This window comes from Ornithorhynchus anatinus, chromosome X1 (assembly GCF_004115215.2).
Source record: "Ornithorhynchus anatinus isolate Pmale09 chromosome X1, mOrnAna1.pri.v4, whole genome shotgun sequence".
Lineage (NCBI taxonomy): Eukaryota > Metazoa > Chordata > Mammalia > Monotremata > Ornithorhynchidae > Ornithorhynchus > Ornithorhynchus anatinus.
Window position 1 is genome coordinate 41,349,870 of NC_041749.1, and position 27,301 is coordinate 41,377,170.

The 27,301-nt window shown below is 46.8% G+C and overlaps 1 protein-coding gene across 6 annotated transcripts in view; it reads left to right on the forward strand.

The window, feature by feature from the left end:
- The window catches only part of P4HA2 (prolyl 4-hydroxylase subunit alpha 2), a 63,168-nt gene extending 36,297 nt beyond the window's left edge, over nucleotides 1-26,871 (forward strand). For 4 of the 6 annotated variants that reach the window (XM_029051005.2, XM_029051006.2, XM_007669817.2 and 1 more), the window contains 8 exons: nucleotides 4,374-4,550; nucleotides 8,585-8,655; nucleotides 9,961-10,060; nucleotides 10,775-10,828; nucleotides 13,806-13,871; nucleotides 22,511-22,579; nucleotides 23,855-23,951; nucleotides 26,373-26,871. In XM_029051005.2, coding sequence (XP_028906838.1) covers nucleotides 4,374-4,550; nucleotides 8,585-8,655; nucleotides 9,961-10,060; nucleotides 10,775-10,828; nucleotides 13,806-13,871; nucleotides 22,511-22,579; nucleotides 23,855-23,951; nucleotides 26,373-26,443 — 705 coding nt within the window. In that variant the 3' untranslated portion in view covers nucleotides 26,444-26,871. Of the gene's footprint in view, nucleotides 1-4,373; nucleotides 4,551-8,584; nucleotides 8,656-9,960; nucleotides 10,061-10,774; nucleotides 10,829-13,678; nucleotides 13,739-13,805; nucleotides 13,872-22,510; nucleotides 22,580-23,854; nucleotides 23,952-26,372 lie in introns of all 6 variants that reach the window. The other 2 variants (XM_039910229.1, XM_039910228.1) reach the window with 2 other exon arrangements.
- Nucleotides 26,872-27,301: the final 430 nt, after the last annotated feature.

Below are 27,301 nucleotides of genomic sequence, written 5' to 3' on the forward strand. Positions count from 1 at the left end.
AGAGCACCACTTGGGAGGCGGGTTCTGAGTTCTAATCCTGAATCTGTCCCTTCATTGAGTCATTCAATCGTATTTATTGAGCACTTACTGTGTGCAGAGCACTGTACTAAGTGCTTGGAAAGCACAATACAGCAATAAAGAGGAACAATCCCTGCCCATAATGGGCTCTCAGTCTAGAGGTGGGGAGACAGACATCAATACAAGTAAACAGGCATCAACATTAATAAATAGAATTATAGATATGCATATATATTCATAAGTGCTGTGGGTGACATAAGTACTTATCTGCTGTTTGATTTGGGGCAGGTTGCTTAACTTCTCTGGGCCTCAGCTTATAAAATTAGGATTGATTACCCACTCTCCCTCCGATCTAGACAGTGAGCTCTATTTGGGACAGGGATTCATTCATTCAATCATGTTTATTGAGCGGTTACTATGTACAGAGCACTGTACTAAGCACTTGGGGGAGTACAACTAGAAGCAGACACATTCCCTGCCCACAACGAGATAGGGTCCTACCTGATTATTGTGTATTCATTCATTCATTTATTCAATAGTATTTATTGAGCGCTTACTATGTGCAGAGCACTGTACTAGGTGCTTGGAATGTACAATTCGGCAACAGATAGAGACAATCCCTGCCCAATGACGGGCTCACAGTCTAATCGGGGGAGATGGATGGACAAAAACAAGACAACGTAATCATGATAAATAGGAGCAAGGCGATGTACCCCTCATTAACAAAATAAATAGGGTAATAAAAATATAAATAGAGTAATAATGATGGCATTTATTAAGCACTTACTATGTGTAAAGCACTCTTCTAAGCGCTGGGGCGGAGGGGAACAAGGTGAACAGGCTGTCCCACATGGGGCTCACAGTCTTCATCCCTTTTCCAGCTGAGGGAACTGAGGTTTAGAGAAGTGAAGTGACTGGCCCAAAGTCACACAGCAGCCAAGTGGCAGAGTGGGGATTAGAACCCACGACCTCTGATTCCCAAGGCCGGGCTCTTTCCACTGAGCCACGCTGCTTCTCTAATAATAATGTTGGTATTTGTTAAGCACTTACTATGTGCAGAGCACTGTTCTAAGCGCCGGGGTAGATTCAGTGTAATCAGGTTGTCCCACGTGAGGCTCACAGTCTTAATCCCATTTTCCAGGTGAGGTAACTGAGGCACAGAGAAATGAAGTGACTTGCCCACAGTCACACAGCTGAACCCATGACCTCTGACTCCCAAGCCTGGGCTCTTTCCACTGAGCCGCAGTGTATCTACCCCAGTGCTTAGGGCAGTACTTGGCACATAGTAAGCACCCAACAAGCACCACCAACCAGTATGTGAGGGCTGTAGCCGCCTGCTTCCAAAGCCCACCTTCTGCTGTAGTAGCTAGGGTGGCTTGGTGCCCGAACCAGATCACAGCAAGTGGGTTGCTCGGGTTTTGTATTTGAACAACAAAGGCGCTTGTGGCGGGGAGGGTTTTCATAGTAAAGGCGGTTTGGTCTTACGAGACAGAAGAGGGCTGTTCTAGGGAGCACATAGACCACGTTTCAGTGCCCCCTGAATGAACTTTCAGAGCTGGCCTGTTAGCGAACTCTCAGCTTCTGTTTAGCTCCTTCTGACAGCGCTTTGTTGCCTGCGAGGTAGAGGCTAATTTTCCCACTTTCCATGTGATTTTGAGGGCCTGGAGGGGAACCGCTGGGGAATCCTCAGCAACAGGAGCAATGATTCCACTGGTCATCAGTCAATCAGTGGTGTTTATTGAACTCCTACTGAGTGCCAGCGTGGCACTGAGCACTTGAACGAATCAATTAATGAACTTGGGAGAGTACTTAATAATTAATAACATTGATTATGGTATTTGTTAAGCACTTACTATGTGCCAGGCACTTTTCTAAGCACTGGGGTGGATGCTTCAGAAGCAGTCAGTCAATCAATGATATTTATTGAGCAGTTACTGTGCACAGAGTACTGTACTAAGTGCTCGGGAGAGTACAGTATACCAGAGTTGGTAGACACGTTCCCTGCCCACAGTGAGCTTACAGTTTAGAGAGGGATTCAGACATAAGTGAAGAAATTACGGATATATACATAAATCCTGTGGGGCTGAGGAAGGGGTAGGTAAAAAGTGCAAATCCAAGTACAAGGGTGATGTAGAAGGAAGTAGGAGAAGAGGAAATGAGGCCTTAGTCAGGAAAGGCCTCTTGGAGGATATGTGCTTTTAATAAGGTTTTGAAAGTGGGGAGAATGATTGTCTGTTGGGTATGAAGAAGGAGGATGTTCCAGGCCAGAGACAGACATGTTTCCTACTTTCAAGGATTTTGTAATATAGTTGTGGGGAGACAGGCTTATGTAATTATTTACAAATAGTGGGAACAGAAAGTAAGAACAAAAATATGACAGGTATTCTAAATTGTAACTCACTATCTTTCCCCCTAACCACACTTCCCCTTGACTGACTTTTCCATCTTCATCAACACCACCACCATCTTCCCAATCCCAAAAGCCTCCAGGTGGTATCATCAAGTCTTCACTATTCTTTAACTCTCACATTTAGTCTACTACCAATTCATGCTGTGTTTTGTTTTTTTGCATATCTCCCACATCCTCCCTTTCCTCGCCACCCAAATAATAATTTTTGTGGTATTTGTTAATCACTTTTAAGCTCTTTAAAGACTCAATCACCTTTCTCCCTCCTACCTCACTTTGCTACCCTCCTACTACAACCCAGACCACACATTGCTTTCCTCTAATGCTAACATACTCACTGTACCTTGATGTCATCCGTCTTGCTGCCGATCTCTTGCCCACGTCCTGCCTCTTGCCTGGAACTCCCTCCCTCTTCCTATCCGACAGACCACCACTCTCCCTACCTTATAAGTCTTACTAAAAGCACATCTCCTCCATGAAGCCTTTCCCATATAAACTCTAATTTCCTCTTCTCTCACTCCCTTCTGCATCACCCTGACTTGCTCCCTTTATTCACCACCCACCCCATCCAGCCCCCCAGCATTTATGAACACAGCCGTAGTTTATCCGTACTAATGCCTGTCTCCCCCTCTAGACTGTAAGCTCATTGTGGGCAGGGAATGTGTCTATGTTGTTTATGTAGGCAGGGAATGTATACTGTGTACTGTGTATTCTCCCAAGTGCTTAGTGCAGTGCTCTGCATACAGTAAGTGCTCAGTAAATACCACTGAGTGATTGATTAAGCATTTACTATGTGTCAGGCACTGTTCTAAGAGCTGGGGTAGATACAAGATAATCAGGTCCCACATGGGGTTCAGAATATAAATAGGAGGGAGAACAGGTTTTGAATCCCCATTTTGCAGATGAGGGAACTGAGGCACATAGAGGTGAAGTGACTTGCTTAAGGTCACACAGCAGGCAAGTGACAGAGCCTGCTGCTAGGCCACACTGTTTCTCTTTCAAACTGCTTCCACCCTCCTGCAAGGTCTGGACTTACTTTAACTAAGCTATTGTTTCAGCTGCCTTGCTGTCCTCCAAGCCTCCAGCCTCTTCCTATTGCTACTGCACGGATCATTTTCCTCAAGCCTCACTTGGCCCACATCGCTCCTTTTCACAAAGCCTGCTGGCTCCCTGTGTCCTGCTACATCAAACACAGTCGGCTTCAAGGTTCTCCATCCTCAGGCTGTGTATTATCTATTTGTTCCCCAAATCTTTCTTTCCATTCCTCCAAAGACAATCTTTTATCTACACTTGGCTCTCAATTCTCCCCCCTCACACAATTCTCCTGGCTTGGAATTCTCTCCCTCCCCACATCAGGCAGACTACAGCTCTTCCACCATTCAAATCTCTCCTAAAATCCCATCACCTTCAGCAAGCTTTCCCCAGTTAATTTCCCAGCACTCTGAACTATAGCATCCTTTTAGCCAGTCTTTGCACTTCTGAATTTATTTACCTCCCTCCTTTACCTACATATATGTCTGCTCAGTGTATTTATTTTGACAGCTGTGATTGTAAATTTTTTACTGTTTGTCTCCCCTATTAGAATGTAAGTTCTTTATAGGCAGGGAATGTGTCACTTTGTTATTCTATTTTTCCCAAGTGCACTACACCAAATGGGTGCTCATTAAATGTGGTTTCTACCTCTATTAATGCCACTAACATAAATGCATCAGGATGAAATAGTTGACTAAATAATTGAATGTACAGATATATAATTGGGCAGAGAATGTGTCACTTGCTACGTTTGAATTTTCCAAGCATTCAGTATAAAGCATTGCATCTGGTGCGCTCTCAATAAATGTACTATTACTACTAGTAAAGTGGTTGTTGAATTGGTGTGGTGTGGTGAACTAATTGGGGAAAATGCCAGTGTCTTAATGTATTTTTTGTGTGTGTGTGTCTACCTCAGACACCCCGGAGGCAGAAGAGACTTTTCTGCAGATATCATGATGGCAACAGAACCCCCCAGCTGCTCATCGCCCCCTTTAAGGAAGAGGATGAGTGGGATAGCCCTCATATCGTCCGCTATTACGACGTCCTGTCCGATGAAGAGATTGAGAAGATTAAAGAGCTGGCTAAACCCAAGGTAGGAATTGCCTCTTTCCCTGGGCCTGTTTTTCCCTTCGGCTATTGGAGGGTTGCTCTCAATTCGAGAGGCGGTGTGTTTTCCCGGCAGATTGCGACCGTGCTTTGCGGCTGGGATATATTTTTTGGCTTTCTTAGAGGTAGAAGAAGAGTACCCAGGATGTAATCCCACAAGTTCCTCTAGCTAAGGAGTGAGACCGACCCCTCCACGATTTACGGTTGTCTGTTCTAATGGGGCGGAAGTATAGGTATCGAGTTAGAAGTCATTAGGGGAGGGGTCAGGGAATTAGGGGTACAAGTACAGGTGATGTAGACTAGTGAAATATGAAGGGCTATGGCAGCCTCCTGTTTGCACGGGAGCAAGAAAAAGAAGAGGGGTGAAGGGCTGTGTTCCTGAATACCCTGCTAAAGCCCCCCTCCCCTCAGCCTAGCCTATGCGACTCCTCTGTCTGACTTGGGATGGAAGCAGTTTGCCTAGAGAGTAGAGAGCAGACCCAAGGAGGGAAAATTTAGCCACAGACTGAATGTGAGAGCTGAAAGGAAGTGAAGAGTTGAGGAAAACACCAAGGCCGTGGGTTTCTGGTAAGGGGAAGATGGTGGTGTTATTGAATGAGATGGTGAGGGGCTAACATAAGTGTCCTTGAAATACAGTAGATTTCAAAGAGTCAGAACCAAAGGATCCCAGAGAAATGTAGTTGTTAGTGAGACTGCACTATGAAATAACTTATTAAAACTTGAGACATCTCTGTGAATTCCTGCCTCAGAACTATTAAAGGGAAACTAAAAATTGACCCAGAAAGCAGCACAGATAGTATTAATCCATTGGTGAAAGCTTGAGACATATGGGGAATTAGGGCACAATTGTTGAATATCAACAACCTCCCATTTTCACAGTTTAAAAAGGAAGTTCATGCTTGGGACAAGCAATTCATTCCTTTTAAATCTCTAATTTCCACATGCTAGAGGCTGATTTCACTCACATTTTTAGACGATGTTTAGAAAGTGTCTACTTCATGCTGTTTCTCCTTGTTTGTTACCATGGAAGTCAGGGACGGTTTTGGCTAGGTCTGGTTTCGATCAGTCGACCTTTCCTGAGCTGCCAACTTTTCATTTGGAGCAGAGGAGGGTGAACCTGGGGTGTGGTTCTGAGAGGTGGTGGGGCTTCCAAGAGGCGAAACCTCTTGGGAACTGGGCTTGGAGGGAATCTGGTACCCTGACCTCCTCTGAGCTGGCCAAAAACTGACCCCGCAGCCCACAGGAAAGTCCAAGACTAAGCACCAGGACCCTGTAGAGATGAGAGGGAGCCCTGACTCTCCCTGAGAATCCCAGCCAGACTCCCGGCTGAGGAAGAGAGCCACGGCTTCTAATAGGACGGGAAGAATCAGAAGTGGAGCTGCCATCTTGGGAGCTCTGCTTCTGGCTGACTGCCCCTCTCCAAAATCGGTGGGACCAAGCTAATGGCTCCATCCCTACAGTCAAATTTCTGTGAGGGGGCAGTGCGATGGCCCTCATTGACTGCCCTAGTTTCCTATCTCCCTTTTTCACGGTGCCTCCCGAATATAAAGTCTACTCCTATGTCAGGGATAATCTTACCAGTCTGTGGAGGCCCTCTTCCTGGACAGTGTGTGCTGAGGGAAAGAGACTCCCATTTATCAAGAGGGAAGAGGATCTGGGTTTCACCTGATCCCCTCAGCTACAAGTATCTGAGTACTTGTACAAGAAGAAACTGCAGGCTGAGTTGGATGGAGCGAAGGTCCAAGTTTCAAAACTAACCCAATTTCAATTCATGGTCCAAGGAGTGGGGGTGGAAGAGGAACATTTTGACCCAACTTGCAATAGTCCATGGAACAGAGAGAGAGAGTTGGAAGGGACAGTGAGAGAGCTAGACAGCAGACAGGGAGAGAAGAAACAGCTGGAGAAAAGATGAAGGAAAAAGTGAAGTACCGCTGTGTGGGATGATGACTTAGTGGGCTGCTAGGTGACTTAAAATCCTCATTATATTGCACTAGATCTTAGCCTCTCCTGCTATCTACTTCTTCCTCCTTGCAGGTTAATTATTGTTATTATTATTGTTTTTCTGTTTGTTTAAACACTTACTATGTGTTGAGTACTATTCTAAGCACTAGGGTAGATACAGGTTAATCAGGTTGGACACAGTCCCTGCCCCATGTGGAGCTCCCAGTATAAGGAGAAAGGAAAACAGGTATTTAATCCCCATTTTACCCTACAGGAAATTGAGGCACCGAGAAGTGAAGCCCCACATGGGGCTCACAGGGAGCAGAATTTAATGCCCATTCTATAGATGAAGAAAGTAAGGTCCAAAGTCACACAGCAAGCAAACTGGCATAGCAAGGTTAGAATCCAGATCCTCCGACTCGCAGGCTCATGTTCTTTCCAATAGAGCATGCTGCTTCTCAGTTAATTAATTTAGTTCATTGGTAATTAACTGCTTTCCAGGAGTTGGAAATGAATAGGGGTAGCAACAGATATTGAGTTCTCAAGTACAAGCAGTCATTCTCTGAAGAGCTCATTTCTTCCAAGGGGAGAATTGACTACTAACCATTTCCCAGTTCACCTCATCAGTTGGCACTAAGTCATGACTTCTCTTGTCCTTCAGTGACCTTTCTCCCATCCGTCTCACCTTACTACTAGACTAGTGGGAGGTGTGAAAGTCACTTCTTCCTCTCTTCCCCAGAAGAAAGTTTCCTGTGTCCCTTCCTGAGGGGGTGTAAGAGAGTAATTCTAAACCAACCAATGAGTTTGGACTGAGGGACATAGAACAAATTATCAATCAAGTCAGTCAGTCAGTCATCTTTATTGAGTGTTTACTGTGTGCAGAGCACTGTACTAAGCACTTGGGAGAGTACAGTAGAACAATATAACAGACATATTCCTGAGATCCTCCAATGAGCAAGGGGAAAGCCAGCAAAGACTGGACTCAACCATTCAAGAGAGGGCGGGTAGGATGGCAGAGGGTGGCCTGGAGACCAGTGGGACCTTGGGAAAATGATATCACTTTGCCCTCTCTCCACTCGCCTCTTATCCTTTCCAACCCTCAGTTTTCAGTGACTCCATGTCCCATGGATGTTGTTTGGAGGGTGGTCATCCCATGGATGGAGATTGGTCACATGACCCTGATCAAATTCCCAGAGGTTGCCTAGCATTGGTCTTGGCATTACCCATGCAGCCTGGATCTATCTATATTCCAGGTTTCGCTGGAGAGAAAAGTGCCCACTGGATTAAGTTAATTATGGTATTTATTAAGCACTTATCGTGGGTCAAAATTCCATGCTAAACAATAGGGTAGGTACCAGATTATCAGATCAGTCACACTCCCTGACTCACACACGGCTCACATTCTAAAAGGAGGAGTGCAGGTCGCTCATCCCCATTTCACAGTTGAGGAAGCTGAAGCCCAAAGAGGCCAAGTAACTTGCCCAGAATCACACAGCAGGCCAGCTGTAGAGCTGAGGCTAGAACCCAGGTCTCCGGACTCCAAGTCCCGTGCCTTTTACTAGATCATGTGGATTAGGGACACATAGCTAGTTGAGGGGGCGGCCTCAGCTGTGTCTTAACATTAGGATAATTTGGTATTGATGCCGGCCTGAGAAATCTTCCAGATTCACTTCACTCTCAAAGTATGCACAATTGCGCAACTTGAAGGAGAAGCCAAGCCCCCAAACTCACTCTGTAACTGTTGCACGACTGAAATCTGAAGAGGATTAGAGAAGCAGCATAACCTAGTGGAAAGAGTGAGGACCTGGGTTCTAATCCCCACTCTGCCACTTGTCTGCTCTGTGACCTGGGGCAAGACACTTATCTGTTGAATGGGAATTAAATCCTACTCCCTATGAGACCCAATCTGATGATCTTGTATCCACCACAGTATTTAGAACAGTGCTGGGCACTGAGTAAGTGCTTAACAAATACCATAATCATTAAGAATTATTAGGTCAAGGGAAGGGGTGGCTGGAAGGAGGGGAAGAGTCCCTTCTTTAAAGCTGCTGTCCTTTCCTTTCTGGCTGTTTCTACCAGTTGGCAAGAGCCACAGTTCGCGACCCTAAAACGGGTGTCCTTACCGTAGCCAACTACCGGGTATCCAAAAGGTAAGTGGTGGGGACTGACCCCTGTCCTCTCTCCCTGTTCCAGGGGCAGATTGACCCCAAGGGTATCATCGCCTATCTGCATGGGGTTATTTCATTTAACTCTTTTCCCACCTGCTTGGGAGGATTTCCTTTGCATGCATAACTGGCATAACCTCTTGATATTGCTGATGGTTATCTTTCATCCCCACTAACCCTGGGCTGGGGAATGCAGAGTTCTCTTTGAATTCTTATTGTATGCGTCCTCACTATCAATCAGCAGCAAACTACAGCCATACATTGTGGGCGGCACCTTTCAGAGCACCACATCCCTTCAGGCTGTGGGGTGCCTAGTCGATGACTTGTTGAGTAGGAATTCCAGTTGTTCATCCATATGGATCATATCCAGGCTCTAGTGACTCATGGGCAGGGAAGCCTGCCGCCCCCAACCTCCCACCCCGTTGGCAGATGGGGAAAGGGAGGCTGGGCCCCTGTGGTGACAGTTCCAAAAAGGGTTATGCACCCATGAGGGCAAATAGCCATTTCATCTACAAAAAACGAGTCTGAGTCCACCCCTTCCTCTCCTCACCCAGTGGCAGGGAAAAGCTGTGCTTTAATGCCCAGCGTATGATTAAATTTACTTTGGGCCTAGAGGAAGTGATCTGTGGATCCTGTAAAAGCAGAAATACATTTTACCTACAGGCACCATCAAGTGGCCAACTAACTAAATAATATTTAAAGCCTATATCCAAGTGGAGATCTTCAATCTGCCCCAGGACCCACCCCACCTGGTCCCCGCCAGGCCTGATGATGATGATATAATAACAATAATAATGAGCTTATCATGTGCCAAGAACTGAGGTAAGCGCAGTTATAGATAACCAGATTGGACACAGTCTCAGTCCCACACAGGGGTCACAGTCAAAGAGGAAGGGAGAGCAGGCATTTTATCCCCATTTCATGGATGAGGAAACTGAAGCATAGGGAAATGAAGTGACCAAGGTCACACAAAAAGCAGGTGGCAGAGCTGGGACTGGAATCCCAGTCTCCTGACTCTCAGTCCCATGCTCTTTCCATTAAGGCACACTACTTTCACCCACTGAAACCACTCTGTCCTCCCTTGCCCATGTAAGACCTCTCTGGGTTGTCTCCTGTTGACCAAGCAGGGGACTGATGTGAGGCTTCTCCAGGTCCCTGGGGTTCTCAGTGACAGGTCAAGGTTACTCATTGACCCCCATGACTCTCTGCCACCCCCTCATTATGGTCGGACGGCCCGAGCTTTTTCTTCAGTTGCATTTTCCCCCTCTTTCCCTTTCCCCTCCCTCCCAGCTCGTGGTTGGAGGAAGAGGATGACCCCGTCGTCGCCCAAGTTAATCGGCGGATGCAGTACATCACCGGGTTGACGGTGAAAACGGCCGAGCTGTTGCAGGTACGTTGCGTGGTAGGGAGGGCCGAGGATCAGTGGTGCGCGGATGTGGTCACGTTTCTCCACACTGTCATGCTGAGGCAGTGGAACCAATCAGCAACGAAACAGAAATTCCAGGTTAAAATGGAAAATGCCTGTGGGTCCATGGGAAACATCTGGGGAAGGCTCAGACTCACAACTGTGGTCTTCTCGTTCTCTTGCTTCTTTTTAAGATTCCTTGATAATCGCTTTATCCCTCCCTTAAAAACCCCCTGAGCACCTAACTACTTGGAGTGCCCTGAGGCAACTACCAGTTTTGACCCATCTCCCTCCTCTCATCACTTCGGTTAGTCTCTGGGCAGAACTGAAAGGAAATTAAAATCAGTTTGAGAGACTGGAATCACGTCACTGCCCTGCTGTGACAGGAAGTAGGAGTTTCTCTGCCTCATTTTCTGAGATCCCTATTGTAGATAGACCCCTTCCCAGGTAGCCAAACCTTAATTGCAACCAATATACCCAGAATAATGACCCATTTTCTTTTTCAGTTTTCTTTTTTCTGCCAAGGCTAAGCCGACAGGTAAATTCTCCTTACACAGGCAATTACCACAGCTCCCTTAGCAAATGTCAATTGTAGGCTTGATTTAGACATGTGGCTTCCACAGGAAGGGCATTGCTTATTTATGCTTGCGAGAATGTTTGTGTTGGGTTCTTTTAAACCTGTATTATTTCTTCCTCCAGGTTGCTAACTATGGGATGGGAGGACAGTACGAACCGCACTTTGACTTCTCCAGGGTAAGCACCTAGTTTTTTCCAAGTGACTTCAAACAACGCGGAGTGCAAGGTCCCTGAATTTATCGGAACTGATTTTCCGTGGTCACCGAAAGGGGTCTGGAGAAGTTAGAAATCTCAGTATAATTTTCACTGAGAATCAGGACTCGGTCACCTAACACTGAAGCAGGGCCAGCTTTGGATAGTTAACCGCCTTGAAGTGGGAAAAAAGTTACCATCTCCGTAGGTTATGCATACTGGAGGGTACATGATGCCATGTGTATTCTATCAGGCACACAGCATAATGTAATGACATCACACAGCCAACCTAGAGGGCTTGGACCCAGAACATTTCTCTGGAAGACCCCTGGTCTTCCCCCTCTACCCTCCCAGTCGATGTTCCAGAGCCACTGTGCTCTCATTCCAGGTCCCTCTGATTCTGAACCCCACAACTCGATGGTAGGAGCTGAGGTAAAAGGAGACTTTCTAATCTTCAATGGCCATCGTTCTCTGAATGATGCATACTCTTTCTGGCCCTGCTGAAGCCGGCCCCTCCCTGAAGGCCTGGCCAGGATAAAGGGTCGGGGCCGGATTGGATTGTGATTGTCGTGTGATGAGCTGGCTGGGCTGGAGCAGTATTAAACTCTCCTCCAGAGGTCAGCTCCACAAAGTGTGTTGCCCGCCTCTCAAACCGAGAAGCCCGACGCATTTTGGAAGATTTGGCCCCATCTTTTCTGGGCACTATCCAGCCAGGGAGGCGGAGGAGACACAGTTCAATTTTCATCCTCTTGGGACTGCCAAAGTTACTGCCAGTAAACATTTGGATTTCATTAAAGATTGGCCTGGCTGGTCCTGGCTCTGTAGTCATTACAAATTTAGAGATCGGAACTGGGCTACATTTTGGAAGAGCTTTGCAGTTTACTACCCACTCAGAGGTGGCTTGGGTTTTTGTTTTTTGGCTCTTTTTTCCACCACACACTATTGGAAGAAAACCCTTCAATATGTCTGCATGGTATTTAAAACAGAAAGCCTCTTTTTTTTCAGTTTCAGAATTGAACTTTAGTCTTGACACAGTTGGTTCTAGTCTGAGAATGATATGGGCCCACCAATGCCCATTGTTTAATCTCGAAAATCTTCGAGAATCCATTTCAGAAAAGATAATCCCTCAAATCAAGCTAATAATTTTGATTTTAAGTGTTTTCTACTTTATTCTGCATATTGTGTACTTAGTTCTGAGGCAGATTCAAGATGATCAGACTGGATACAGTCCATGTCCTACATGGGATTCACAGTCAGAGACAGGGAGGGAGAGCAGGTGTCCTATCCCCATTTTCCAGATGAGGAAAATGTGGCCCAGACAGGTTAAGTGGTCACACAGAAGGCCAGTGGAAAAGTTGGGCCTAGCTCATGGGCCTCCTGACTTCCAAACTAGTAATCCTTCTCTTAGGCCCTGCTGAGAAGTTAAAATTACTTTTATTTGTAAGTTTCTGTCATCAATCAAACAATGATATTCAGCACTTACTGTATGCATAACACTGTACTTAGCACGGGAGAATACAGTATAGTTGGTAGACATGATTCCTGCTCTCTGAGGAGCTAACAGTCTAGTGAGGAGCTTAACACCTGGTGGATTGGGACTATTCTCACCCTCCCTACATCAAATGAGCCTTTCCCTGAAATCTCCTGTTCCGTAGTTCCTCAGCATGTCAAAATGTCTTTGGCTTCTGAGTCCTTCAGAACTGTGAAGTGGCACTATCTTGTCTCTGTGGTGGTGGGGGGGGGGGTTGTCCCGTCCCATAGCCAAACACCCTGTTTTGCCAGTTCCTCGATTCCTGAGCAAGGACTGAGATATCGCCAGTGAGTGGACACCGGAGCTTCCTTAGCCTGGGTTGGGGTTCTCAGTTGGTTTTGTTTGCTTGTTTATTTGTTTGTTTTTGTGGTATTTGTTAAACACTTACTATGTGCCAGGCACTGAATTAAGTGCAGGGGTAATTACAAAGTAATCAGGTTGGACACAGTACCTGTCCTACATGGGTGTCCTAGTTTTAATCCCCATTCTGCAGATAAGGTAACTGAGGCAGAGAGAAGTTAAGTGACTTGCCCAATGTCACAGAGCAGCCAAGTGGCGGTGCTGGGATTAGAATCCAGGTCCTTCTGACTCCCAGGCCCGTGTTCTGTCCACTAGGCCACACTGCTTCTCAGTTGTTAAGTTTCTGATTGATTTTCTGGCCCTGGGATGGCTGGCCACCAGTCCTGGAACCACCAAGTTCTCATCGAGAATCCCCATCATCTCATCAGGATACATTATAACCTAAAGTTCTGTTTGCCCTGGGGAAATCTCTTTGTTGTTCAGATTCCTCTGAAATCAGGAGGACCCGTTTTATTCTTCTAATGCACCCTTAATGGAATTTCCCAGACTGTTTGAGAGATGCACTTTGGCTAGGTTTTGAATGGAAGTTGCAATCTCAAGCTCTGACATCCCCACCCCCCGTTGCTAAAAGTACTCATCTCTCCTAGAACCTGGGAACTGCTCTATTTCAAAACACCGTGTTAAGGAAAACTGCTGTTGTAGAACTGACCCATTATGATTCCTCAAGCATGCACGCAAACGGTTTCTTTGGACACTGCAGTGCACTGCATCCAGACCTGCTAGTGTTGTCGGAAAAATGTCCCTAATCTTCTAGTACCATTTTATCTAAAACACCCTGCGAGGACACCCGTTATGGCAGAACTGAGTATAGTCCCAATTAGATGGCGAAAGCACCAAGGAGGGGGCCAGGATTACTTTGACTTAGACTTCTGGGCTGTGCGTCCTGTACGTGACACCGGTGTGGGCCAACCTCAAACTCAGGTTAAAGTTGTTGTCTGTTGCAGCGACCCTTTGACAGCAGTCTCAAAACGGAAGGAAATAGGCTAGCGACGTTTCTTAACTATGTAAGTACCTGTGTGTCCTTGTCTGTGTCCTTGAGGTTTGCGGTTCATTCTCATTTAATTTTTGTAGAAAGATGAGCCAGATGCTTTCAAGCGTTTAGGGACTGGAAATCGTGTGGCCACTTTTTTAAACTACGTAAGTACTATTATCCCGCACCCTCGGAGTGAGAGCTTCAGTAAAAATGAATAGTAATAGATGTGTTATTTATTGAGCATCCAGGGTGTGCAATGTACTGTACTAATCACCTGGGAAAGTACACAACAAAAGCGTGGGGCATATTCCCTGCCCGCAAGGAGTTTCCATTTTAACGAGCATATCTTCCAGAGAAACCCACCGTGGTACTGACTTATATCACCACAGGTTATTCTCTATGACCTTAGCACAGCCCAACTCCCTTTAGTACAGCTAATTTTCCAGGCCATTATCTTCTCCACAACTTGTAGGCGTCACCCTTCCCCGGAGAGAGTTTACGGTCTCTGTAGGAGAAAGGGAGAGAGGTACTAAAATAAATTATAGATAGGAGAAAATAGAATATGAAGATTTATACAGAATTGTTGAAGTGGCAGTCAGGGGAATATATGGAGGAAAGATTAGAAATTCATTGAGGAAGGCCTGCTTGAAAGAGTTGAAATTTTCTCTTCCTTCCCACTGCCTTTTTATGGGCCGTTTTTCTATTCGCTAGCTCTTTCCCAGGAGGGTTTACAAGGGTAGGAAATGGAACTGAAATTCAAGAAGAGCTCCTTAGAAGTTTCAGGCAGAGGTTTGGTGGAGCCCAAGGTTGCAATAAATAGTGAAGATGATTTTTTTTTGTGGGGTTTCTCTGTGGTTTTCAGTTACCTGGGCTCTTCTCGTCCCCACATGGATAACAGAGAATTGGGAGGCTTGTGAGTGGTGACAAATCACACTCCCTCTCATTCTGACCCTGAAAGTGTCTTGGGAAACCACTTGGAAATTTGTGGTGTTAGAGCTTTTTAAGGAACACTAAGGGAGTCGAAGTGTGGAATGGATCAGCAGAATTAGGCCATAAATTAGAATCTGCTGAGGAGATGTCTTAGTCTGCAAGCCAGTGACAGGAAGGTAGTGTTCTCACAGTCTGCAACAGTAGGTCACACTGCCACTTGAAATCTTTGAGGCGGTGGTCTGGGGCAGCCCCCGGGAATCGTGCTCTGGGCCTTCCCCCGGGAATCATGCTCTGGGCCTTCCAGACCACTTTTGGTCAGCGTGAGGGGTCCAAGGACAGAGCATGAAAGACCACTGGGCCGTAAGCTACACTATTCGTGGATCAGACCCACGGTACGTCCAGCCACTTCTTCAGCCCCCAACTCTGGTAGTGGGATGCTGAGATGATGAGAAGACTTAACTGTGAATCATAGTAGGGTTTGCATCTCAAAATGGTGACTTTGCAAAGGAAGCTAACCCTCTGCAAAAGTTGTTTGAGGGGCATATAAGAAGCCAGCGACAGATCAAGCCGAGAGTGATTTGATCTCTCTCCCCAAATTTTAGTGCCGGCCTCAACCCTGATTATGTTTTTGGCCAGTTTTTATTCACTTGTGGGGAAAATTTCCTGCACTCCAGCTGGGAAGCAGCTGTTCATGACTGAGGGCCCTACCCAGGCCCCAGTATTAACAGACTGGGGCTCTTCTAAGCAACACAGCAGAGACTCAAGAGTTCTGAGTTCTAGTCCTGGTTCTGCCACTAACTAAGGAACAGTACGTTTCTGCTCTCAACAGTACAGGGCAGGGAAGTGGAGGGTCAAGGGGAAGCAGGACAGTGGCCCAGCTAAGGTCAGCAGTAGTGTTCACATAAAGTCTCTTGTCCTGCTTTCAGTTATTTTGGGCTCCCTCTGACAAAGCTGAGAGGGTATATTTCTTCTTCAAAACTTAACAGAACAGAACTTAATCTTCTGCTCTCTCTTTCAGCTTGTAGCTCAGGCATCTTTAGAAGGTGAGGAGAAGGGAGAGAGGAAAGGAGCAAAGGTGGACAGAGAAAGAGGGTGGCATTGCAGTAGTAATAATAATAACTGTGGTATTTGTTAAGCGCTTACTCAGTACCAGGTTGTGTAAGCACTGGGGCAGATACAAGCAAATTGGGTTGTACACAGTCCCTGTCCCACGAAGGGCTCACATTTTGCAGATGAGGTAATTGAGGCACAGAGAAGTTAAGTGACTTGCCTAGAGTCACACAGCAGACAAATGGTGGAACTGGGATTAGAACCCAGGTCCTTCTGACTCCCAGACCCAGGCTGTATTCACTAGGCCATGCTACTTCCCAGGTGACTGACTGTCAGGAAGCACAAAACACCTCAGGAAAGAGAAGTTGTCTTTAGAGGGCAGAAGAATTAGGAAGACCAAATGGCAAACAGGAAGTTTCCTAAACTGTAAATTAGAAATTAGCTGAGTGTATCTCAGGGAACCAAATACAGATATTTCCTGTGGTGAGGTGGGTTTCAGGGTCTTGATGTAACTTAACAGAGATAGGAAGGAATTGAGAATGGAGGAGCTGCCTGGGCAGAGTCCAGAGGGGTTCTCTGAACCTACCGCTGAGTCTGAAAATAAGACCTAAGGGTTCCATCCTCCCCAGAATCTTCATATTTTCACCCACTTGGCAAAGAGAGAGAAGATGGCTGTCAGGGAGGAAAGAAGGGGGCATTAATAATAATGTTGGTATTTGTTAAGTGCTTACTATGTGCAGAGCACTGTTCTAAGCGCTGGAGTAGATACAGGGTAATGAGGTTGTCCCACGTGAGGCTCACAGTTAATCCCTATTTTACAGATGAGGAACTGAGGCACAGAGAAGTGAAGTGACTTGCCCATAGTCACACAGCTGACAAATGGCAGAGCCGGGAGTCAAACTCATGACCTCTGACTCCAAAGCCCTGGCTCTTTTCCACAGAGCCACGCTTCAGTCAAGCATATTTATTGAGCGCTTACTGTGTGCAGAGCACCGTACTAAGCACTTGGAATATACAATTCGGCAACAGATAGAGACAGTCCCTGCCCAACGGGCTCACAGTCTAAAAGGGAGAGACAGACAACAAAACAAAACATGCAGTCAGGCATCAATACCATCAAGATAAATAGAATCATATATATATATATGCACATCATTAATAAAATAGACTAATATTATTTATTACTGTGCTATGCTATGGGGAGGGAAAGGGGATAGAGCAGAGGGAGGGAGTAGGAGGAATGGGGAGGAGGAGCAGAGGGAAAGGGAGGGCTCATTCTGGGAAGGCCTCCTGGAGGAGTAGAACCCTCAGTAGGGCTTTGAAGAGGGGAAGAGACTTAGTTTGGCGGATGTGAGGAGGGAGGGCATTCCAGGTCAGCGGTAGGAAGGACGTGGGCCAGGGGTCACAGCGGGACAGGCGAGAAAGAGGGACCATGAGGAGGTTAGCGACAGAGGAGTGGAGTGTACCAAGACCTGCCGGTTTCACCTCTACAATATCGCCAAGATCCGCCCTTTCCTCTCCACCCAAACGGCTACCTTACTGTTACGGGCTCTCGTTATATCCCGGCTAGACTACTGTGTCAGCCTTCTCTCTGACCTCCCTTCCTCCTCTCTCGCCCCGCTCCAGGCTATTCTTCACTCCGCTGCCCGGCTCATCTTCCTGCAGAAACAATCTGGGCATGTCACTCCCCTTCTTAAACACCTCCAGTGGTTGCCTATCAACCTCCGCTCCAAACAAAAACTCCTCACTCTAGGCTTCAAGGCTCTCCATCACCTTGCCCCTTCCTACCTCTCCTCCCTTCTCTCTTTCTACCGCCCACCTCGCACGCTCCGCTCCTCCGCCGCCCACCTCCTCACCATCCCTCGGTCTCGCCTATCCCGCCGTCGACCCCCGGGCCACGTCCTCCCGCGGTCCCGGAACGCCCTCCCTCCTCACCTCCGCCAAACTGATTCTCTTTCCCTCTTCAAAACCCTACTTAAAACTCACCTCCTCCAAGAGGCGTTCCCAGACTGAGCTCCCCTTCTCCCTCTACTCCCTCTGCCATCCCCCCTTTACCTCTCTGCAGCTTAACCCTCTTTTTCCCCTTTTCCCTCTGCTCCTCCACCTCTCCCTTCCCATCCCCACAGCACTGTACTAGTCTGCTCAACTGTATATATTTTCGTTACCCTATTTATTTTGTTAATGAATTGTACATCGCCTTGATTCTATTTAGTTGCCATTGTTTTTACGAGATGTTCTTCCTCTTGACGCTGTTTATTGCCATTGTTCTTGTCTGTCCGTCTCCCCCGATTAGACTGTAAGCCCGTCAAACGGCAGGGACTGTCTCTATCTGTTGCCGACTTGTTCATCCCAAGCGCTTAGTACAGTGCTCTGCACATAGTAAGCGCTCAATAAATACTATTGAATGAATGAATGAATGACCCTGGAAAGAGGATTAATTATGGACCTTGTAAGTGCTTACCATTTTCTAGGCACTATACTAAGCACTGGGGTTGATACAAGATAAACAGGTGGGATACAGTCCCTGTCCCATATAGAGCTCACAGTCTAGCAGTAGTAGGATCCTGGAAGTCCCCTCCTTCAGGTCAGAAAACGGTGACCGGCCGTCACTGTGGTGCCATCCACACACAACTCAGTGGAATGATATTTTGTATTTGAAAAGAACGAAACTCATCGGAGTTTTCCTCTTTCAGTGGACTTTCAGGCAGGTTCTGGGCCCTTCAGGGGCCCTGCCAGAGGACACAATTTCACTCTTTTTGCCCTCTCTCACCCTAGCATCCCAGAAGCCAATTATAAATTTCGCTTACAAAGTCTAAGAAGGCTGTCTCCCTGCATGCCATTGAGAAATGTGGATCTGAGCCGTCTCGGTCAACCGAACTTTTTTTTACCTCAGGCAGATCTGAAGGATGGCTGAGGTTCCAGCCTTACTGTCCCCCTGGGAACAGGAGGAGAAACAGCCGCTGGGCCTTTAAGCAAAAGCAGCCTCCGTTGCTTGGTGACTGAACATAAATGGGACCACGGGGCTGCCTTCCTGGCCTGCGTGCTAAACCCAGGGAGGAATTTGCAGCGCTCCGCAGGCAGTTACCTCATCTGAGGCCATTCCGAGGACACGGTTCCAATTTACACAGGAAGCAGTGCCAACCTCATGAAAAGCCTTTTTGAATTCTTCCCTCTGCATTCGAGGAGGATGGAGAGCCAGGGATGTGCAGCTGTGCCTCACTCCCCTCTTTCTGTTGTTGGTTTAGAGCAGGATGGGCTATCCAAATACCATCTTGAAAGGCCTTTTTCAAGCTCGGACGTTGACTACCTGGACAACCACCTATATCCTATGAAGCAAAGGACTCCCAAACAGCTCCTGAGTCGTGTGCTGAAATCAGGAAAAAAGGGAAGGCAGGAAAAACTTTCGAAGGATTCAGTATAACGCAGCCTTAGACAGTGCTGCATCTCAGCTGAAAATCGGGAGCCAATTGTTCCGGATAAACTAGCAGTGCACCCTGCATTCTGAAAAGGAGCTGTTCTTTTTGAGGAGATGTTTATTGTCAATCAGTTGTATTTATTGAGCGATTATTGTGTGCCAAGCACTGTACTAGGCACTTTGGGGAGAGTTCAATATGACACAGATGGGAGGCTTTTTGTTTTTTAAAATGGTATTTGTTAAGAACTTACTGTGTCAGGCACTGTTCTAAACCCTGGGGTAGATACAATTTAATCAGGCTGGATACAGTTCTTGTTCCAAATGGGGCTGGAGACCAGGTACTGAATCCCCATTCTGTGGTTGAGGAAACTGAGGCACAGAGAAGTTAAGTGACTTGCCCAAGGTTACACAGCAGGTGAGTGACAGAGCCAGAATTAGAACTCAGGTCCTCTGGCTCCCAGACCTGTGTTTTATCCACTAGGCCACGCTGCTTCCCTACATGTTCCCTGCCCACAACAAGCTTAGTCTGGAGTACTAAGGATCATGACACAAGAGGTCAAAGCAAAAACAGGGCCAGATGCTACAAGTAACGAACACAGCAGCACAAATAGGGGCAGTCAGAAAGAGGATGTGTGAGTGCCTAATACAGTCAAGACTGTATGCCCCATAATGTGCCCCCATCTCTGAATTTAACTACCAGTGGGTCTTCTTTGACAGTGTGATAGTAACTGCCAGTACATGTCTGAGGGTAAGGAATTCCTTAAAATAGGAAAGTCACTGAACAGAAAGCAATTGGAAAGATGGAGCCTTTAAGAGTAGCCTTGTAGAAAAGCCCACTAAATTTTCACCGGCTCTCTACATGCAAATCCAGTGCTGTAGATCATATTTTTAGGCCTATTTTAATCCGTTAAGCATGCTCTGAGTGAGCGGTTGACATAATCCATCCCAAAGCCTGCTGCTCTGTCCAAATGAGAATCAGAATCTGGTTTTCCTTTTGTGCACACCCCTATGACATTGTCTGCACCAGCATTTTGGGGGAAAGAGAAACAAGAATGCACAGTGGGATCAAAATTTAAGATGTCTTCCATCCATCGTGATTCAGCTGAGAGCATGGTTTGGAGAATATTAAACTACAGCATATGGTAGATGTATCTGTGCATATGTCTAGCGAGTCTTTGTTTTCAGAATTGGCGCTTCTGAAGGTGAGCACCTCCTCACGCCTGTGAGGGTTGCTGAATAGTCCAATTTGTGACCGACACTCCCTCCTACATGGTTTGCAATTTTCTGTGCAAATTTTTATCAACCAGTGGTATTTATTGAGTGATTACTGTATGCAGAGCATTCTACTAAGCTCTCGGGAGTGTACAATAGAGTTAGTGGACACGTTCCCTGCCTACAAGGAGCTTACAGCCTAATAATAATAATAATAATAATAATTGTGCTATTTGTTAATTGCTTACTATGTATGAGGCACTGTACTAAGTGCTGGGGTGGACACAATTTAATCATGTTAGACATAGTCCCTATACCATATAGGACTCACAGTCTCAATCCTCATTTTACAGATGAGGTAACTGAGGCACAGAGAAGTTAAATGGCTTGCCCAAAGTCACACATCAGATAAGTGGCGGAGTCGGGATTAGAACCCACGTCCTCTGACTCCCAAGCCTGTGTTCTTTCCACTAAGCCACGCTGCTTCTCAGGGTTAAGCGAGTTACAGTTCCTCTGGAGTCTACAGTCCTGTAGAGGAGCAGCATGGTATAGGGGATAGAGCACTGTCCTGGGAGTCAGAAGGTCATGGGTTCTAATCCCGACTCTGCCACATGTCTGCTAGGTGACCTTGGGCAGGCCACTTCACTTCTCTCGGCCTCAGTTACCTCATCTGTGAAATGGGGATTGAGACTGTGAGCCCCACTTGGGACAACCTGATTACCTTGTATCTACCCCAGTGCTTAGAACAGTGCTTGGCACATAGTAAGTGCTTAACAAACACCATAAGTATTATTATTATTAATTATTAACCCTGGCAGGTTATCCATTCATTTATTCAATAGTATTGATTGAGCGCTTACTATGTGCAGAGCACTATCGTAAGTGCTTGGAATGTACAATTCGGCAACAGATAGAGACAATCCCTGCCCAATGACGGGCTCACAGTCTAATTGGGGGAGACAGACAAAAACAAGACAACATCATGATAAATAGAATCAAGGGGATGTACACCTCATTAACAAAATAAATAGGGGAATAAAAATATATACAAATGATCCCAGTGCTGAGAGGAGGGGAAGGGAGGGGGGAGGAGCAGAGGGAAAGGGGGCTTAACTGAGGGGAGGTGAAGGGGGGGAAGGGGAAGGGAGCAGAGGGCAGAGGGGAAGCAGAGAGGGAGTAGAGGGAGCAGAGGGAAAAGGGGAAGCTCAGTGTGGGAAGGCCTCTTGGAAGAGGTGAGCTCTCAGTAGGGCTTTGAAGAGGGGAAGAGAGTTTGGCAGAGATGAAGAGGGAGGGCATTCCAGGACAGCGGTAGGACGTGGGCCAGAGGTCGATGGCAGAATAGGCGTGAATGGGGACAGTGAGGAGGTGAGTGGCAGAGGAGCGGAGCATGCGGGGTGGGCAGTAGAAAGAGAGAAGGGAGGAGAGGTAGGAGGGGGCACGGTGATGGAGAGCCTTGAAGCCTAGAGTGAGAAGTTTTTGTTTCGTGCGGAGGTTGATAGGCAACCACTGGAGGATTTTAAGGAGGGGAGTGACATGCCCAGAGCATTTCTGCAGGAAGATGATCCAAGCAGCAGAATGAAGAATAGACTGGAGTGGGGAGAGACAGGAGGAAGGGAGATCAGAGAGTAGGCTGACACAATAATCCAACCGGGTTATTATGACAGCTTGTACCAGCACGATAGCCATTTGGATGGATCTCCAGAATGGGCATCTGTGGCCCCCATTTGCGGTGAATGGGGGAATTAGAAACAGTAACAGGAAATGTATCAGTAGAGAATCAGGGTCTCCAATAAGTAAAGATACTTACTTTTTTAAAGAAAACAAGTAAATAGTGAATTGTCACTACGCGTGCAGGTTGAACCCTGGGACAGCTTTTCTTCTGGACTGGTTGCACTCTGGCACCAAGCCTATGGGCAGCCTGCAGAGGCACTGGTGGATGGAATCCATTCCAAAAAATAGTCACATCCAAATCCCGCAGAGTGAAGGAGTCTCTCATCCATAATGATGGCAAGCCTGGGTCCCACCTGTGTGAAAGAATTGATTAGAGGAACGACGATGATGATAATGAGATTTGTTTAGTGCTTACTATGTGCCAAGCACCGTACTGAGTGCTGGGGTAGATATAATAATCAGTAAACAGCATGGTTTGCCCTGAGCCCTACACCCAGGTCTGTTACTGAGGTCTTGTCTTTGTAGATGAGTGACGTCGAAGCCGGTGGTGCCACAGTGTTCCCGGATTTTGGGGCTGCAATCTGGCCCAAGAAGGTAAGTGGTCTGCTCCATCCCTGCTCAGCCCAAGGGTTGAGTTGGGAGAATGCTATGGTACTTGATGCCATTTTTTGTCCCGTTCCCTTCGAATACCGGGCTTGGCCTTGTCAACGATGGCTTCCTAGAGCAACTGAGAGGAGCCAGCTGTAAGAGCAGAGTGATTCCCTGCCAACGGGAGAGACTCCTCAACCTCCCCACTCCCATCTCCTGCCCAAATACCAACCCCCGAATCCTTTGCCCCCCTCGTTGAGGAGCATACCAATCCCTGCTCAGCAGGGCAGTATCTGGGATTACCCCAGTCTGGCTTGGGGCAACCGGAGCTCTCACATGAGTGGGTGGGTGCATAGTGGATCGGAATACAATTGCCCTGGCTGCCATCCCCTGGGTCAATTAGTCAATCAATGGTATTTGTTGAGTGCAACAAATGCAACAAAATTGACAGACCCTTTCCCTGCCCACAGTGAGAGCCAGTTCATCCATTCATTCAATAGTATTTACTGAGCACTTACTATTTGAAGAACACTGTACTAAGCACTTGGAATGTACAATTCGGCAACAGATAGCAACAATCCCTGCCCAATAACGGGCTCACAGTCTAAATGTTCGATGGGTCTGTTGAAGTGTCTCTGGGGTGGCTGGAAGGGTGAGGTCCTCCAAGGCCTAGGCACGGCTCTGCCCTGAAGGTTCGCGTTTCATGAATCAAACCCCAAAGCTCTGATCTTTTGTCTTCATGGACCTGATTACACTCAACAGTGTTCCCCGGTCTTGGTTGAGGAGGAGAATCTGGAGCTTTTTAAAACACTTTGGCTCCACGAACAGTGTCGGGTGTGCCTGGGTGGAATAAAAACCACAATGTCTGATGCTAATTATGTGTAAACCACCATCAGAAAGTGGAAGAATGATGCAACTGTGGAATCGGCTGGGAACGAACAAATCACTGAGTTAGTCACGCTCTCTATGCCCCCTATCACCTTTATGTCTCTGCTCTGCTTCTGGGTCCCTGGGGCTGCGCGGTGGGTAGAATGGATCTCTTCCTAACAGCTTTGTCCCTGGATTAATTTAGCCTCGTGTTTTCCGTTCAAACCCCAGGGACCCTCTGTGCTTGCCAGCTCTCCCATATTGGGTGTGGGGAGTGGTCAGCGACTGAACTTTGCACTCATTTCCAAACCCCACCAGCACACCGGCTTTGGGTTGAGGTTGGGTGGGGATGAGGGGGCTGTGAGGGTGAACACTGCTTCACCAACAAATTATAGTGTGCCCTTTTCTTTCCAGGGGACAGCGGTGTTTTGGTATAATCTGTTCAGAAGCGGAGAGGGAGATTACAGGACACGACATGCGGCTTGTCCGGTACTAGTAGGGTGCAAGTGGGGTAAGTGAAGGTCACCTCCGGCCCCGGGTCTGCAGGCCAGGGCCGAAGCCTGATGATTGGCCAATTCCCACGATGCTCATGCCTGTGGTCCTGCTTGACTAAAGGCCATTGGGGCCCAGGCCTCTGATTTCTGTATTTGAAAGAGATTTATGAAAGTTAGCTTGGTTGGACTTAGAAACAATCAGCAAGCTCTAACCAGGAGGCAGGAACTAATAAACATAGACTTTAGGTGTTTCCTCAACCAGAGAGCATGACCTCAACAAGAAGCAGCATGGCCTAATAGATAGAGCATGGGCCTGGGAGTTAAAAAGACCTAGGTTCTAGTCCGGCTCTGCCTCGTGTCTGCCGTGTGACCCTGTACAAGTCACTACATTTCTCTGTACCTCAGTTACCTCATCTATAAAATGGGGATTACAACTGTGAGCCCCATGTGGGATATAGACTGAGTCCAACCTGATTACTGTGTATCTACCCCAGCTCTTACAACAGTGCCTGGCACGGAGAAGCAGCGTGGCTCAGTGGAAAGAGCGCGGGCTTTGGAGTCAGGGTTCATGAGTTCGAATCCCAGCTCTGCCACTTGTCAGCTGTGTGACTGTGGGGAAGTCACTTAACTTCTCTGTGCCTCAGTTCCCTCATCTGTAAAATGGGGATTAAGACTGTGAGCCCCACGTGGGACAACCTGATTCCCCTATGTCTACCCCAGCGCTTAGAACAGTGCTCGGCACATAGTAAGCGCTTAACAAATACCAACATTATTATTACATAGTAAGCATTTAACAAATACCATAAAAAAGAGAGAAGCAGTGGCATTGCCTAGTGGAAAGAGCCTGGGCCTGGGAGTCAGAAGGATCTGGGTACTACTCTTGGTTCTCTCACCTGACTGTTATGTGACCTTAGGCAAGTCACTTCACTTCTCAGTGCCTCAGTTTCCTCAACTGTAAAATGAAGTTTCAAAACCTGTTCTCACTCCCATGTGGGACAGGGATCGGTCCAACTCACCAACCTGTATCTATCCCAGTGCTTAGTACAGTGCTTGACATATAGAAGAGAAGCAGCATGGATTAATGGAAAAAGCACAAGTGTGGGAGTCAGAGGTCACGGGTTCTAATCCCAGCTCCGCCACTTGTCAGCTGTGTGCCTTTGGGCAAGTCACTTCTCCGTGCCTCAGTTACCTCATCTGTAAAATGAGGATTAAGACTCTGAGCCCCAAATGGGACAATCTGATAACCTTGTATCTACCCCAGCGCTTAGGACAGTACTTGGCACATAGTAAGCACTTAACAAATACCAGCATTATTATTAGTATTATTACTTAACACATATAATTATGATAACAGTAATAACAGGGCATTGGGGTCCCCTGCTTTCTATCCTATCCTATCCCATTTCCACACACCCTGGGAGAAGGAGCAGAGGTTTATTCTGTTCATCCAAGTGCCCAGCATACCCAGGATAAGTGTTTATTTTTGGTTTCATTTGAGCTGCACAGAAACAAACGCAGTTAGAGATGAAACTGCAGTGTGATTAAAATGCCCACATAGGGTGAGATTCAAACAGTTGGCCGCCTTGAGGTGGAGAAAAAGCGGCCTCCCCTCCCCCATTCCATATGGCCTCATTACCTCAAGCTGAGTATGCAGGTAGCAGAAGGCAATGACATATGCAGAGCATCGCAAAAGTGACCCACAGCAGCATTGCCTGTTAACCAAAGGCCCTGAGTGGCCTAACTGCATGACCTCAACGCCCACCCTGCTGTGGATCATTTCCTTCCTGCAAAATATACAACCCTGCTGTCATCATCTTCACGAGGGGCAGAAGGACACCTAGTCCTAGCCTCTGCTATCTTTTTGAGGGGCCATCTGGCCTCCATCTTGGGGGATCACTCAGCCACCCCCATCAGCAGGTGCTTATCTTGTTTACCATCTGCAGCCAGTCCTGAGTAGATGCAGCATAAGCTAAGGTCACAGACAGAATTAATACGCCTGGAAAAGGGACCTTCAGAGGCCTGAAGAGCAGGGCCGGCAGGTTTTTTACTCTGGATGCCTAGGAATCAATCCATCAGTGGTATTTATTGAGTGCTTACTGTGTGCAGAGTACTGTACTAAGCACTTGGGAGAGTACAGTACAATAGAATTGATGGACACATTCCCTGCCCACAAGACCAGAGAGGAGCTTACAACACTGCATTTCCTATAGATGAACTGGAGGGGTGAAATTTTGCTGGGCACCCACTGTTCTTCAAAGTTAGCCAGGGGGCAAATACCTGAAACAAAGTCAGAAATGCCCATAGATGTCCAAAACCAATAAAGAAAAGAAGAGATAAGCTATATGTAGTAGAACATAATTTCTCAGGAGCGTGCGTAGCTTTGGTGATTCTCTCGTTTTAGTGTGTGATTTAATTTGGGATATTTAATCCGTTCACAGTTTCAAATAAATGGTTCCATGAACGAGGACAGGAATTCTTGCGGCCTTGCGGATCCACAGAAGTTGATTGAATGTCACTTCCTGCCCCAGCCATACCCTCACCCCCTGTACGTCTTCTGCCCGTCTTCCAGTTCACTCCTCCAAAGGGACCCATCTGTTTCTAAAGAGAACCGGCCAATCAGTGGGATCGAATTTTTGTAACACAGCCGAGTGGATTCTGACTAGGGAAGACAGACCTGGTTTGGGAACTATTGGTGTTTATCATTGCCTGTTCGATGACCATCGCCTCCTCTCTGTCCCGTGGTCTATTTCAGTCTCCTCCAACAATGAAAGTTCACTATATCGAGTGCCTGGTGTCGTGCCTTTGTACCTCAGATGCTATGGATGTTAAATATTTCATCAAACCAAAAAAATTTTGAAGGTTATTTGTATGTTTAATTTTATTGCATTTCTATGGATTGTGGGTTTTAACAAAAATTAAATGGTCCTACAAAAAAGATACGGATGCATTGGCAAATGGTTTTTAGATTGATGGGTAGCAGGTTACTAGATAGCGTTTGGCCGTTCAGGGTGTTTGTTGCCTATGGATCTTTATCGAAGGGATGATGTTTTCATTTCATCTTTAGACTTCTTGTTCCAATTTGGAATTAACCCACTTTTGGGCTGAAGGAAGACCCAGTTCTCGGTTCTAGGTACCTAACAATCCCATTTGAATAGATTTTTTTTCCCCCAATACAGTGGGCAGCTCTGGAAGTCTCAGCTGCCTTCTCAACCTTTGTCATATGAAAAGTTTCAAAAACTCCAGGTCTTTCATCCTAAAAAGAAAAGAATCAGAGGGAGGGAAGTTTGCATTTAGGTTAACTTTAACTTTTTTAGTTTGTGATAAATGTGAGGTTTATATCTGCAGCTCTTTTCTGATAACCCTCTTA